The 14,660-nt window shown below is 53.9% G+C and overlaps 3 protein-coding genes across 3 annotated transcripts; 2 read left to right on the plus strand and 1 right to left on the minus strand.

The window, feature by feature from the left end:
- Positions 1–3,703: 3,703 nt before the first annotated feature.
- GMORB2_0500 (Fungal specific transcription factor domain) lies at positions 3,704–6,046 on the plus strand (the record flags this gene model as incomplete). The annotated part of the gene is made up of 4 exons (XM_035462485.1): positions 3,704–3,730; positions 4,658–5,345; positions 5,416–5,964; positions 6,018–6,046. The coding sequence occupies 4 exons, from the start codon at positions 3,704–3,706 to the stop codon at positions 6,044–6,046; spliced, it is 1,293 nt and encodes a 430-aa protein (XP_035325415.1).
- A 1,575-nt stretch (positions 6,047–7,621) lies between these two features.
- GMORB2_0501 (uncharacterized protein) lies at positions 7,622–7,994 on the minus strand (the record flags this gene model as incomplete). The annotated part of the gene is made up of 2 exons (XM_035462486.1): positions 7,622–7,835; positions 7,987–7,994. The coding sequence occupies 2 exons, from the start codon at positions 7,992–7,994 to the stop codon at positions 7,622–7,624; spliced, it is 222 nt and encodes a 73-aa protein (XP_035325416.1).
- A 3,829-nt stretch (positions 7,995–11,823) lies between these two features.
- Positions 11,824–14,625, plus strand: GMORB2_0502 (protein of unknown function DUF500; the record flags this gene model as incomplete). The annotated part of the gene is made up of 1 exon (XM_035462487.1): positions 11,824–14,625. The coding sequence occupies one exon, from the start codon at positions 11,824–11,826 to the stop codon at positions 14,623–14,625; it is 2,802 nt and encodes a 933-aa protein (XP_035325417.1).
- Positions 14,626–14,660: the final 35 nt, after the last annotated feature.

The raw sequence follows: 14,660 nt of genomic DNA on the forward strand, positions 1-14,660 counted from the left end.
GGGGGGGGGGGGGGGGGAGGAGAGGGAGGAGAATGAGGGGCCGCGCGCGCCGGCAGATGAGTTACTGCATTGAGTAAAAGGGAAGGAAAAAAAATGGGACCTCGGAAAACAGATGGACTCTCTGCGAAGACGATGTGCCCTGAGCAAGAATCGCACGCACTAAAATACGGCGTGTTTGGTACTTGTAGGCAACGATTGCCAGGAATACAGAGAGATGGAGGGGGGAAATGTGTGCGTGAGGGAGCGTGGGGGTCAGAGGGAGAGAGGTTGGGGTGGTGGGTGGTTGGGACGTGGTATGGTTCAATTGCTCTCAAGGCCGCACCAGACGCGTCTCCCACACACGCACACACGCACGCACACACACACACACACATAGATACACACACAGACACACAAACACCAAAGTACATGTACGAAGAAACACCATTTGGGTGAAAGCGTAGCCGACGACCCCTCCACAACGGTATTTGATACGACAGGGATGTCTGCGTGGCCGCGGACCTATGTGGCGGTCGACTCGGTCGCGTTCGCATCAGCTATCCGTATATTCTCACACCACCACCCCGTAATGAGCATAGAATTATTGGTATACATATATAGTAGTACGGTATATCATGTGCTGATGATAGTTTGTCGGTATGCTTGTGAGCAGACTGGAATGGACGGGCTCTCTGTGTGGCATGGTGGTTGTACTAGTACGACGAAAATATTCTTCTTCTTCTCTTCTCCTCTCTCAGATTACTTAGCCATTTGAGAACACACACACACACACACACACACACACACACACACACAGAGAGAGAGAGAGAGAGAGAGAGGGAGAGAGAGAAATCTGAGTGTAGTGGCAAAATACAGGCAACTTGGCGGCAGGGCAAAGGAATCTCAGAGTGTTACTGATTCATGGCACATGGTGTCTGACTCGATCTAGCAGACGCGAGTTATTGAGAAGGACTACTCATAATATGGGATGTACATATATATAAATGTATTATAAAATAATAGCAGAGAGAAGGAGAAAAATCAAGTCATCATTGACAACACTAGGGGACGCGTTATGTAGTGAAAATGAAGACACGAGTAAGATGGAAACAGATGGGCGCTCTTTTGAGTCTTTGTCTCACTCTCGCTCTACGAGTACATGAATATGTATTATATATGTATGTAGCAGTATGTACTGAATTATTATCAATCACCTGCTCAAAAATCAAAAGAATGAGGATTGCCGAGTTTATTAGCTGCTCTTTTATTCTCCGTACATATAGACTTGTAGGTACTGATAGAAGAACGTGGTACGTATGAGTACATCGTCAAAGGCACATGACGTCTCTCTTCCGGCTCTCTCTCTCTCTCCTGTTCTCTCCCCCGCTGCAGGCTTGCCAAGGGACTCTGCGCGAGGTTGGCAGGTTCAGGTCAAATAATGTAACGGCAAGGGAAAGAAAAAACCCCCGCTAGGGGACGAGAGAGAGGGAGAGAGGGAGAGAGAGGAAAGAGTAAAAGAAAAGAAGGAAGAAAGATTTTTATTTTATTTTTAAAAAGTGCCTAAACTACTTGCGACCAACGCGTTTCTGCTTGGGGGAGCTATTGCGCGCGAATGGTGTCCCTCTCCCCCCTCCCTTCGTACGTACCTCGTACGCAGGATCCTAGGGGTAACATGGTAATGCCGTGATGTACAAGTACAAAGACGAAGCAACGTGTACGTGCGTTGCAACTTGCGCACGAAATTAACTAGTGCAACCCCCTTCCCCTCGAGAGCAAAAAAAAAAAAACCCCTTGTACGATTATCCCCCCCTCGTCGACTCCGTCGACTCTCGACTTTTTTCCCGTGATGAGGCCGAAACCGCTAATGTCTGCATATGGCAGTTTACGCGCACATGATGCTGGCCGGTTGCAGTTTGATGGTTGCTGCTATTGCGGTCAACCGTTTTCCTCTTTCTTTTCTTTTCTGGTAAGAGTTACATACACGGACATTCGGAGCTCACAGCACATACGCCAGACTAGCAGCCCAGACTTTTCAAGTACCATGATATCCAACAAATCGACGAATACTTCTCTGCAAAGCGATATGCACACCTCCCATTGGCGGCTGTCTTTCCGGCGTGGCAAAACCCCGACAAACCCAGTCAGTTCTCGGTACGTGAACCGGGATATTGCCGTTGGATAGAGGCAAATCAAGAGAGAGAGAGAGAATCTCCTGATGCATTGATGGGCAGAGATTTTCTTTTTCAGCATGGTGACATTAGCGGCATCTAGCACTACTACTATTATTGCTCCGTAGTCTTACTCGTACGACGTACTTGTACAAAGCTGCTAGACAAAGCTGCTAAGCATGAACAAGGGTCCTCTCTCTCGCGCGCATCAATTATGATGATGGCAAATCTCTTGGACGGGAATCAAGAGTCGAGAGATGCACGACTGTTACGGGTATTACTCGTGGGTTGTAACCCAGCAGTACCAAGACCAGGCTTCGCGTGACTGTGTCGGGAGGAACATCTCATCACGTTCGACACATCTCTAGTGCGGATTGATATTGCAGGTGCTAGCAGCTAGGGTATCATTATTATTACTATTATCTCTTCATTACGGAGCATGACAACTGGACGGAGCATTATACTAGTACGGACGACTACGCGGTCGGGCAAGTCCTCGTACTCGTAGCAATAGCAGAACCGGGAAGAGGAGGAACCGGGATCAGGTTTGAGCTATTGGGGTCTCGGGATTACACACTCGCAAGTTTCGTACTTGAGAGGGAGAGGGTGAGTATAATCACGGCAGGTACTGACAGTATTACTCAGTAGGTATCATTAGTTAGCCGTGATGATCCTACGGCTACGGAACGGAGTTGAGCCCCGATCACACACACCAAACACCGAGCATCGTGAGAGGCAGCCATGATTGTTGTCGTCAGTACATGCGACATGCCAATAGTCGCGCAGATGCTATGGAGGAGGGAGAGAGAGAGAGAGAGAGAGAGTGTGTGTGTGTGTGTGAAACGAGGAAGTAGAAGAAGAACGAGAATAAAAATACTTGATACGACTTCAACGATAGGCTGCATGCAGAGGAGGGGAAGAGCCATGACGCAGTTCAGACAGACTATCAAGGTACCGGTACATGAGCAGAAGCCAAGGTCGCGTCTGTTTATCCCGGCAGTGGCCTGGGCATACATAGATCGTGCTGGAACAGGCGCCTGTACATAGCTGTATCAGGAAATATACAGGCCGACCAAAGTACAGCCACTGTATCGTACCTACAGGCTACAGGCTACCGCGGCTCTCCGATGGGTACGGTCAGGGATTGGTTCTATACAGGTACACGTGCAGGCACCATTACAGAGGCAGAAGTACGAGTACATGTATTCTTAGCGTACAGGTTAGCAGCAACCACCTCATGGCAGCTGCTAAAAGTAAACAGGGTGCCAAGTAAACCTGGAACCCATCAAAGCCCTTCCTAGCGGTGGCGGTATCTTCTCGCTCACGGTACCACGACTAATGGCACGGGTGCTCGGGGGTGGAGGTGGAGGAGGGGGGGGGGGTGGGTGACCAGGTAGGTACTTGCCCTCTGTACTCAGCTGCTTTCCTACCGGCTGTCTCCTTCTGTATTTTATCTTTTATTGTTTTTGGGTTTATTTTTTCCCTTCCCTTCTCTCTCTCTCTCTCTCTCTTCTTTTTTTCTCCCTCTCTCTTCCCTCTTTCAACTTCATCTTGTCATGGACACAGCCGCCCCTGCCATCTCGGTCCTCTTTTAATCCTGCCATCATCCCAAGGGAAACGGCGTCGCGTGTTCCGAGTTGCTTTCAATCCTTCAGACGCGCTTCTTTCGTTCCCCATCTACTTGTCGATATCGAGACCCATCGCCCGCCCCTTCTTTTGTGGCTTCCTTCAACGCACAGCAGGCCCACTTGCCAACCTGAACCACCACCCAAGTCCGAGTCTGCGTGTCCACCCACATCCACACTACGCTGTACGAGTAACTGTCAGCAACGGGTAGCACACCAACGGCTATTATCCTTCTCTCTTCCTCGCTTTCCTTTCCCTTTCTCTCTTCCATCTCCACCCTGCGGCTTTTGCGTTGTTAGGATACGTACTCCGTACTCGCACACGTACAATACCCACCCACACACCCCTACACGGTCTTCTCCTCCCCCTGGCCAACTAAACACCCGGTCATCATCAGCCCGTGCGCTTTCGGCCAGGGCAGACGAGGAAAAAAAAACAAAAGCAACAAGACCCATTTCTCCACTCGCAGAGAAAGGCTCCCTCCGAACACCACCACCACACACACACACACGCACACACACGCACACACAACAAAGAGAGGGACCTGCCACGAGCCTCACCCACTTCCCTGGGACCCTCGCCGCTCTTTTGCATCCACCTGCGGATCTTACTTCGCGTCTCCTCTTGGCTCCTCCCCCCCTCCCCTCCATCGCGTCTACATCTTCATCTCGTGGAGTCGCGTAACCTCTTGATCCATCTCACGACGGCTTCACCTTTTTTTTTTCTTGTCGTCTCCACCGCATCTACTCTCGGCGCGCCCATTGACCACCCGCGCCTGCATTATTATGGACGGCTCCTACTACCATTCCTCCAATGGTATAAACACGACCTCGGCGCCTCAGACATATCCTTCGCCCACGGCCATCTCGCCTCACCATCTTCAGGGCTCGCCTCTGCCCCAGACGCTGCCTCCGCTGCAGCCTCCCGCCTCCAACATGCAGCCCACCATGTACGGGAGCAACCCGCATACGCCGCGGACGCCTGGCACGCCTAACACGCCCAGCTCGACGAACAACCTGCCCAGCTATCAGCAGCAGACATCGCAGCCTGGCGCCAGCCGCGGCCTCTACTCGATGCCTCCCCAGAGCCAGTACCCTCCCCAGCCTGGATACCCGAACTCGGGCGCCATGATGCCCCAGGCCTCGACGGCCTCGTCAGGCCCCCAGCCCATCGCCCCGGCTCCCGCCGGTGGACGCGCTCCTCCCGTTCTGCGACCCATGCCTCCCGGTGGCATCATGTCCCAGCAGACTGGCATGTCGTCGCCCTACGGTCCCGGCGGCTCGCTAATGCAGCCCCAGCCCATGGTCCCCGAGGGAGAACAGCCTACTCACGTCGTCGGCTCCCAGGGCCGCAGGGGTATTCTCCCTAGCGCTCCCGGCCGTCCTGCCGCTCCTACCGCCGGCAGCGGTGCCCCCAAGAGCGCCATCGTTCCCATCAAGGACGCTGACGGAAAGTTCCCCTGCCCTCACTGCACAAAGACGTACCTCCACGCAAAGCACTTGAAGCGCCATCTCCTGCGCCGTAAGTACACCCCGACCCTTCTTGCCGGCCTGTCCTGGAAAGTTCTCGACCGTCAGTTGCGCGCCGGGAGTCGCCTGGACAGGCCATTGACGCTTAAGACTGACCTTTACGCGCTCACCAGACACTGGCGACCGTCCCTACATGTGCGTTCTCTGTCGCGACACCTTCTCGCGTAGCGACATTCTGAAGCGCCACTTCCAGAAGTGTTCGATTCGTCGCGGCAACCCCACTGGCGTCAGCCACCTGTCGCACCCGCAGGCTCACGTCAAGAAGGGCCAGAATGCCCAGAAGGCCCTGGGTCCCGAGGGCGACCTCGGCCAGATCAACGGGCTCAGCAACATGCCCCCTCAGGATAATATGGGCCACCCCTTTGGTATGGTGCCCGTCTCGGACGGCATGAACAACATGGGCTCGGACCAGAATCACCTCTCGCGCTCCAACAGCATGGGCAGGATGGACAACACCAACGGCTCTGACCGTAGGGCCATGGGCGGTCACGTCATGGGCGGTGCTCCCCAGCCTTACGGCAGTAACGATGTCGCGCCCTCGATGAGCAATCAGCCCATGCCCGGCTACAGCATGCCTCCCGGCCAGAACGGCATGCCCATGTACGGCGGCTCGAACTCGAACCAACAATCCAGTCTCGACTGGTCCCAGATGTTCCAGGCTGGTGCGTATAATCAAGGGACTGGCAGGCGCCCAGCACATGCTAATCTTGGATAGACGCAGACCGTAACCAAAACCGTGCTTGATCACTGCGAGCTGCGCCCTACAGACGGCTGCAGCTGCGGTGCAGCTCCGCCGCACTCGAAGCGGACTGGGGATTGCCATTCTTATGTTGAATGATTCGTATCATGATTTTTTTCTGGACTGCCATCTTACCTTGACCTTACTCTTTTCCTTTCATCTTCTATACCACCTCCTGCGCACAACGTCGCATATGCTGGCACCACACGAGCCTGACATCGCCGCTACACGACCTCGATATACCACCTGCTTGCAGCGATGCATGCTGGAAGGGGACGCCACGGACAGGGGAGACCTCCAAGTCTTCTTCCCGAGGGACTCCAGAGCCTCGCATGCGATTGGGGAACGCCCCACATGATGGCGGGGGAAGGCGGTGTTGGCGACAGGGTGGACCCCGGAGCCTCTCGGCAACTATCGGTGACGCTGGTCACGCCCAACACCTATTGGGATGCAGAAGTGGTTTCGAACTCGATAGATATCGACAGTTCAAGCGTCGAAGGGAAAAGAAAGAGTAGGGATTGATTGAGGACAGTGACGAAGATTTATGGCACTACAGATTGAACATTGGAACATGGCAAGACTCGTCAGATGACTGCCTCGAAGGTGGATGGGAGACTGGGCAGAAAGCTGCGTCAGTCATGACGGAAAAAAACACTGGGAATATGCGGGTGATAAGCAATGCTCTCTTGACTGGCAAGAAACGACAGAGGGAGCCCCTGGGGTTGCATTCGAAAGGCGTTGTTTTATTGAGCTACTGGGCTCTTGGTTTTGTTTTGTGGCTGCGCAATTTTTCTTGTTTGATCCTATCTTTGCGTTTACGCGTGAGTATTGATTTGAACGGTTTTTTTTGTTCCCTACGTCTTCCCTTTTACCCTCTTCCTTTTCGTTTCTTGCCATCCCATGATGATGAGAGAAGAGTGGAGATATGGGCCATGAGCCGCAAAAGGACACTGGAAGGCAACAGAAAAAAATGCTACGTCTGGGGCGGTTTGTGTGTGTGCTTCCTACCACATTATTCGTGCATTTAAAACGGGCGGTTCACCGGTGGGGGCTTTCCTCTTTTTATTATAAACATCTTCTCCGAACCTTTTGATTTTCCTCCCCTTTGTTTTACGTTTTTGGTTTTATCTTGTTTTGGTTTTATTCCTTCTGTTCCGCACTGCATTGTTGAGAAAAAAAAGATAGACCGGGAAGGAAAGGGGGCGGGGAGAACTGGAAGTGGAGTTGGACAACTGCATTGCTAGACTTTCTGATGATAGATGATGGTTCTTCTTACTCTCGTTGTCTCTCCAGTTTCTTCTTGATCTCGCCATTTTTTTCTTTGGGGTGAAGAAGAGGATGTGGCTAGAGAGAGGATAAGGTGAAAGAAGAAGGGTCCAGGCGTGTGTTTGTTTCTATACATTGTATGAAAATATTGCGGTCTGCTAGGGCCTGTCGATATGAAGGTTCTCGTCATGTTTCTATGTGATGTCACATCTCGCCGTGGTATCTTACATGTGTAGCATGCTTCCCATCTGTATACATGTGCAATAAAACATCTCCGACAATGCGAAGTGAAGTGTGTGTGTGTGTGCATGCATTCACTTGGTCGTAGCCGTGGTTATCGTGCCACTCTTGGCATCGACGACGGTGATGTGAGGCGTCATCCTATCCAGCTCCTCCTTGTCCCTCTCGGAAGGCGTGAGACCCATACGGGACTCTGCCGCGTCGGACAGGTAAGGGCCCGCCAGACCCCAGGATATTATGGCGAGACCGACGCCCAAGCGCGTCTTTGGGGATAGATTTTTGAATGATCTGTGAGCGAGCGAGCGTCAGCAAGGGGTGAGTCTGAGGAGAGCGTTGGGGGCGAAAATTGGAGTGAGGGTCAAGATTTGGGGGTGAGGGTGAAGAAGAAGGAGAAGAAGAAGAAGTAGAAGGAGAGAAAATGATGAGGATAGCATCGTACCTGAGCATTGTGATCTTTTTGTTGTCGTGTGCGATGGCAATAACTTTACTCGTACGTTACGTGGGGAGTCTCGGAGATGGATGACCCTTTTTTATTTTTCTTATTCTTTATAATTCTTCTGGTAATATCTACGGAACCTGGGGTTTGGGAGGGGGGGGCAAGAATTGGGATGTTCTCCACTTTTTGTGGGTTTGATTGGTTGGCGAGAGGAGGACAGCCAAAGGAACGGGGTGAGATGCTTGAAGATGTCGTCGCGGATTCATGTTGTATATTACTAGCAATCAAGATATAGACTAGGTGAATCCCATATGGTAAGTAGTATCAGGTGTATAGGTGAATACGAGGTGATCAAAAAAAAAGTAGGGGTTTTATAGGTGCAACTATGGGAGGGTGTATTCTAGTATGTATTAGTATATCGATGATGTATATATATATATATACAGGTAAGTGAGTGTGAGGGCATATTATATAGTCTACCTGCATTGCCGAGTGGTGATATATGTGACTGAAAAGGTTTAACGGTATGGTGGCATCAGAAAAAGGAATGGGAGAAGCGAATCAGCAGAAAACTAGAAATAAAATACAGAGGGTGAAGATGAAAGAGATGACGTGCTGACATGATATAAATCAAACGAAACAGGCGAAAAATGGCAATAAGACGAGGAAACAACATGAACGCACGCTTCCCAAGACATCTATCTAATGCAGACTATGGATTGCGGAACAGGAGGTGAGACAGTTATTATAGTGTACGGATAGTAGCTTAGTATGGTCAGCAGCTCAGAGCTGCAAGAGATGCTGGGAGAAGAAGGAGAAGAAAGAAGAAAGAAGAAAGCGCGTCCTGGTATGAAGCGCATATGATGGTCGAGTCTGAGTGTCTCAATCTGTCACAGACAGCTTCTTTAAATTTTCTGTTTTTGCTTTGTTTTGTTTTGTTTTGTTTAGGAAACGAGAGGTCGAGGTAGAATACAGGGGAGAATCAACAAGGAGACAGGAATACCGAAAACAAGAGTATCGAAACAAGAACATCGAAAACGATACGAGTAGTCATGTGTACCTCTACGGTCATTTGGATGTGGTGTAGAAACCAAAAAACAAAAAAAAAATAAAAAAAAAATAAAAAAAATCGGGGAAGGGATTGACAGAGGATTGACAGAGGATTGACAAGATGTAATCAACACCGTCCTGGTTGACTTTACGCCGGAATGCATGTGATATCCCATTGTAGGGCAGGAAGATGATGCACAGTAGTAGGATCTCTCTGCCACGGACGTCCAGTGATTTGAAGCTGGTGGTATACTACATATAAGAGGGTATAGGAAGTACATGTACGAGCGCTACTTCTCCAGCACTCGTACAGATTACAGCCGTACTGCCAGGTAAACATACGAGTACGGGTACCCGTACAGCAGATGGCAGACCAACCGGCTGCCACCTTTGGGGGGATGCAAGGGATGGAAACGGGGCGCTGATACACACGTACTTGTACGAGCAGATGCAAGGAGCCGAGACAGGTACCGACCGTGACCAGGAGCCTCGCTAGCAAGGTTGGGGGACGAGGAACAAGAAGGAACAAGGACAGAGTCAGGGACGAGGAAGCCGAGGGAGACTAGGAAGAAAGAGAGATGAAGAGATAGAGTTGCTCCTCCAACTCGTGGCCTCTAGATGACGTGGCTTCTGAATGGGTGGCTCGGAGAGTTGGACTTGCGGAGTCGATGGCTTGATTGCAGACGATGTATCCTGTACATGTGACATGACCGACAACCTCCAGATCGGTTCCACCAGAAGAAGAAGAAGAAGAAGAAGAAGAGAGTGAGTGAGAGAGAGAGAGAGAGAGAGAGAGGAAGAAGTCCTGTCAGAGACAACATGTACGCACGGGCATTTCAGGCCGATGTTGGGGGGCCTCGATTGGGATTGGGACTTGCGTGTATACGTGTATGCGTGTGTATGCATGTGTATGCGTGTGTATGTGTGTGCGTGCGTGTACGGACGTGGAGTAGGTAGTATTTATCGTACAGGTAGAGTACAAGCAAACCAGAGCTGATCCCTTCTAACCGGAGAAAGGAAAACAGACGGTGACGGAGATTGGGACGATGAAAGATATGCGTTTCGACAGCCGTCAGGAACAGAAAAAGTCAAAAATCTCTTACAGTCTCCAGTATTAGATTCAGAGTATCGGCAGCGGTAGCATCATGGACATGGGATCTTACTCGTACGGGCCGCGTACTCGTACGAAGGGCACCGCTTGGTTTGCCAGTGCCCTTGACAATGATACCACATACCCGTACGTTACCCATGGCACATGGTGCATGTCTTCCCTTTCTGAGATTCACTCGATCCGATTCAGCTGAAAAGGGTGGGGAAAGGTGAATGGAGTTGCGGTACGGAGTACGGGGAGGGTACGGATACAGGTACGGACTAGCAATGACCGTTTTATCCCTTGGCCCTGTACAGATCAGCAGTAACCCTGCTGATGTATATGTATGAATACTCTAGGGAAAAGGATCAAGGGAAGAAAAGAGTAAAGGGGAGAAAAAAAGAAAGAGAAAAGAAAAGAAGAAGACCCCCGACCATCCAGCCGTCATGGCGGCCCAGCATGAGAGCTCGTTACTCGTAATACACGGAGCATTCTCCACCGAGAAACTCTCACATTCTCCTTCCCGTATCTTTACTCCATACATTTCATTACCATCAAACTTGCAATATATGTACATACCAGAGGCACGGCGGCTCCAAATAATTGAGGGGGGTCTCTACGAGTGACGGATGTACAGAGTGACAGTCAATCAAGCAATAATATCAAGCAACACGCCATTACCGAGAAAAAAAAGAAAAGGAAAAGGGGGAGGGGAGAAGAAGAGAGAAAGAAAAAAAGAAAAAAAAAAGAAAGAGAGAAAAAAAAAAAGAAAGAAAAAAAAAAGATTCAGGAGGAGCATCACTAATACTACTATACTAGTAAGGGCATTGCTACTCTCATACATGTACGGAGTATTAGTACGGAGCACACACATATAATAACCAGTCCATAGTAATACTGTACTATACTGGCTCGTACGTACTCGTACTCTGTGTATCTACTGCCATATTCGTCCAACTTCGTACTGCCCCATCCATCCACTCAGCACTCTTCCTCTTCCTCTTCCCTTGTCCTCATCCTCCTCCTCCATCTATCTCTTCCTCTCCCAATCTCTCCAACCGATCAACAAGACCCAGCAGGGCTGCGAGGGCCGGCAGCAGCAGCACCACCACCGCCACCCACCACCACCTTCTTCATTCACGATTCCTCCTCGGATCGCAAAGACTGAGCGAATCCACCTCAGCTTCGTCGGATTCACCACTCTACCGGGTTTATACCAGTACAGACAGAACAAACGACCCATCCCTGGACAGAACCCCGTCATCCGACCATATCTCCTCAATCCGGCACGCCACCCCCTCCCGTGCCTCCCGCTCCCCCACTCCGAGGGTTCATTCCCCTTGGGAGAGAGGGCGAGGGTGTATGGTTTCCACTCCTCTCTGAACACTCGTCATCTCTCTCTCATTCACACACGCACTCTCACTCACACACACACACACACTCTCTCTCTCTCTCTCTCTCTCTCTCTCTCCCTCCCTCTCCCTCCCCCTCTCTCTCTTGCATTCATTTATCGACATCCTCTCCTCCCCCTCCTCTCGCCTCCTTTCGCAACCCCTGCTCCTTTACTGCCTCCCCTCCCCTCTCTCTTTCTGCCGTCTGTCCTTTTTTTCCCCCCTCTCCCTCTCCCCGGACAAGAAAACTACACCACAACGACGAAGGAGAGGCATCAATCCATCCGCCGACCTTCCTCACAGTCGACCATGCAGCGCGTCTCTTCCCTGCTCCCCTCGTGGGACAGGAGGGCTTCCAGCTCTAGTGCCACCACATCATCGACTACAGGCGGAGGCGGCGGCTTCTTCGCATGGTCCAAGAGGGCCAGCAGCGCCAGCATCCTCACCAAATCGTACCCCGACACCAACTCCCTCAAGTCCAATAGGAATAGCACAAGATCCCTTCAGGGCCCCATCCAGACTCGCATCCATCGCGAAGCCTTCTGGCCCGCAACTCTCGACCTCGAGTGCGACAAGGCTGCTCGCATCATCAAATCCTTCTGTGGTAAGACCCCTTCTCCTCCTCCTCCTCCTCTCTCCCTCGATCGATCGACTGTGCAGAGTGCGCATCGTGCTGACTTTCCTCCTTCTTTTTTTCGCTTCTGGCCCCTCCCAACAGCCGATGGTTTCCTAGCACCCATCGATGACGATGAGCCGACGACGAGCATACCTGACGACGAAGCCGACGTCGACGACGCCGATATCCAACAGCAGAAACCCCCCAAGACGCCGGTCAAGATCTCGAAAAAGATACCCAAGCGCATCATCCAAAACGCCGCCGGAATCGCCGTCTTCACCTGCATGAGGAGTGGGCTGTGGATGACGGGCTCCGGCGGCTCCGGCATCCTCATCGCCCGCAAATCGGACGGCACCTGGTCGCCACCCTCGGGCATCATGCTGCACACCCCGACCCTCAGCTTCATCATGGGCGTCGACGTCTACGACTGCGTCCTCGTCATAAGCAGCCTATCGGCCCTCGAGTCCATCACCCGCTCTACCGTCACCCTGGGCGAGGACGTCGGCCTCATGGCCGGTCCGCTGGCCGCCCTCGACGCTAGCCGGGCCGGCCTCGTCGACGACGACTTCAGCTTCCGCGACCTCGACAACACCGTCCTCACCTACATGAAGTCGAGGGGCCACGCCCAGAGCGTGAACATGCACGGGTGCATCCTGACGGAGCGGGCCAACGAGAACGAGCGCTTCTACGAAGCGCCCGTCTCCCAGATGGACATACTGTCCGGAAACGTCGCCCGCGACGTCGAGGAGACCAGACCGCTTGCCGAGGTCATCAAGCTGGCCGAGGGCAGGTCCGATTTCGACCCGACGGCCGTCGCCAAGATCGCCATCGAACCCGCGCCCGGAGACGCGAACATCGCCTCGCCCGTCTCCGCGCCTCAGAGCCCGCGGGGCCCCTTTGGCTACCCCCAGGTCGACGACCCCGACCCCTTCGGCATCCTGGCCCTCGAGATGGCCGGCATGGAGATCCGCGAGGCCGGAACCACCTACCGCCCCGTGAGCAGCCAGCTCGACTTCCAGCCCGCCAACGGCAACCGCCCCCTCAGCTCCACCACCGCCCTCTCCAGGCGCCACTACAGCGCCAACCGCCAGAGCGGCGACACCTTCCTCTCCCGCAGCAACCGCGAGAGCTACATGTCCACCCGCACCGTCAAGAGTCAGATGACCGACGCCCACACCCAGACCGACACGGGCGCCTCGACAGACACCCCCGGCACCAGCCCCGGTCCCGGAGAGAGCGAGGACGGCCACGCCTTCCAGGTCACCTCGCCCGGCCTCGTCGCCGACATCAAGGAGCGCGACGAGGACGACGACGTCTCCTCCGCCGACGAGGTCGACTACACAACCGTCGACACCACCCCGATCAAGCACCTCAGCCAGCCGCCCCGCGACAGCAGCGCCGAGAACCTCGCCTCACGAGCCGCCGCCGTGGAGGGTGGCAAGGACGATGACAGCAAGCTTCCCCTCCCCACCGACGCCGACCAAATCTCCAAAGCCTCGAGCAACTACGACGGCGACGGCAGCGACGGTTCAGGGAACGAGGAAGAGGAGGAGGAGGAGGAGGAGGAGCCCGTCGTCTTCGAGGTGGCCGAGGTCCAGCCCGCACGCACCCAGGCCGTGGCATCACGCATGATCCAGGCGAGGGGTAACGTCGTGACCATCCCCAAGCGCATCCCCCCGCCCCTCCCGACGAGGAACCCGGCCCGCGGATCCGTCGCCAGCCGCAGCGAGCTCAGCAGCGGAGGTGACGGCTCCAGCCTGCGCGGCCCCTACTCACCTCTGTACCAGGAGTTCCTCGCCTCGGATCTGAGCGGAAACGAGGACGTCGTCGCGGACGGTGCTGAGAAGGGAAAGCCGGCGACGACGACGACGAGGCAGAGCGCTGCTGCTGCCGACGGCTTCGTAAGCCCCGAGGAGCCCCGCTCCCCCGCCGAGCCCACGACGCCCTTGCCCCCTGCGGGCCAGAGCCTCGACGACGATGACCAGCAGGACACCCCTCTCGTCCTGGACATACGACGGGTCACTACGGATGCTGCCGCCGCGGATGAAGTCAGCCCCGAGACGCCGCTGGCCAAGGTTGCCGAGGCCAAGCATGCTGCTTCCGCTGCCGACAAGGCCGAGCAGAAGCAGGAGGATGCTGATGCCGGGGTTGGCGCCGCCGACGTCGACGTCAAGACGGAAGGCAAGGACTCCGACCTCCCGACGGCGGACGGCAGCTCCACCGCCGACGACGTCGCCGCCTCCATCCCCGGCGGGTTCGTCGTCACCCCCGCCGACGACGAGGATGGCAAGCAGGGGGACGACAGCCGCGTGTCCATCGACACTGGCGCCACCGGCGCGACGGGTAACCGGTCCAGCCTCGACGAGTCGGCCGCCTACACGACCCCCTCTACCTCGGAGCACCACTTCCCCAGCGGCAGTGAGGAGGGGGATGACAAGGTCAAGACTGGTGCTGCCGAGGACGACAAGTCGACTGCTACGCCTGTGGCTGCCTGAGGAAATTTCTCCCCCCCCCCCCCCCCCCCCCGCTT

This window comes from Geosmithia morbida (genome assembly GCF_012550715.1).
Source record: "Geosmithia morbida isolate 1262 chromosome Unknown scaffold_0, whole genome shotgun sequence".
NCBI lineage: Eukaryota > Fungi > Ascomycota > Sordariomycetes > Hypocreales > Bionectriaceae > Geosmithia > Geosmithia morbida.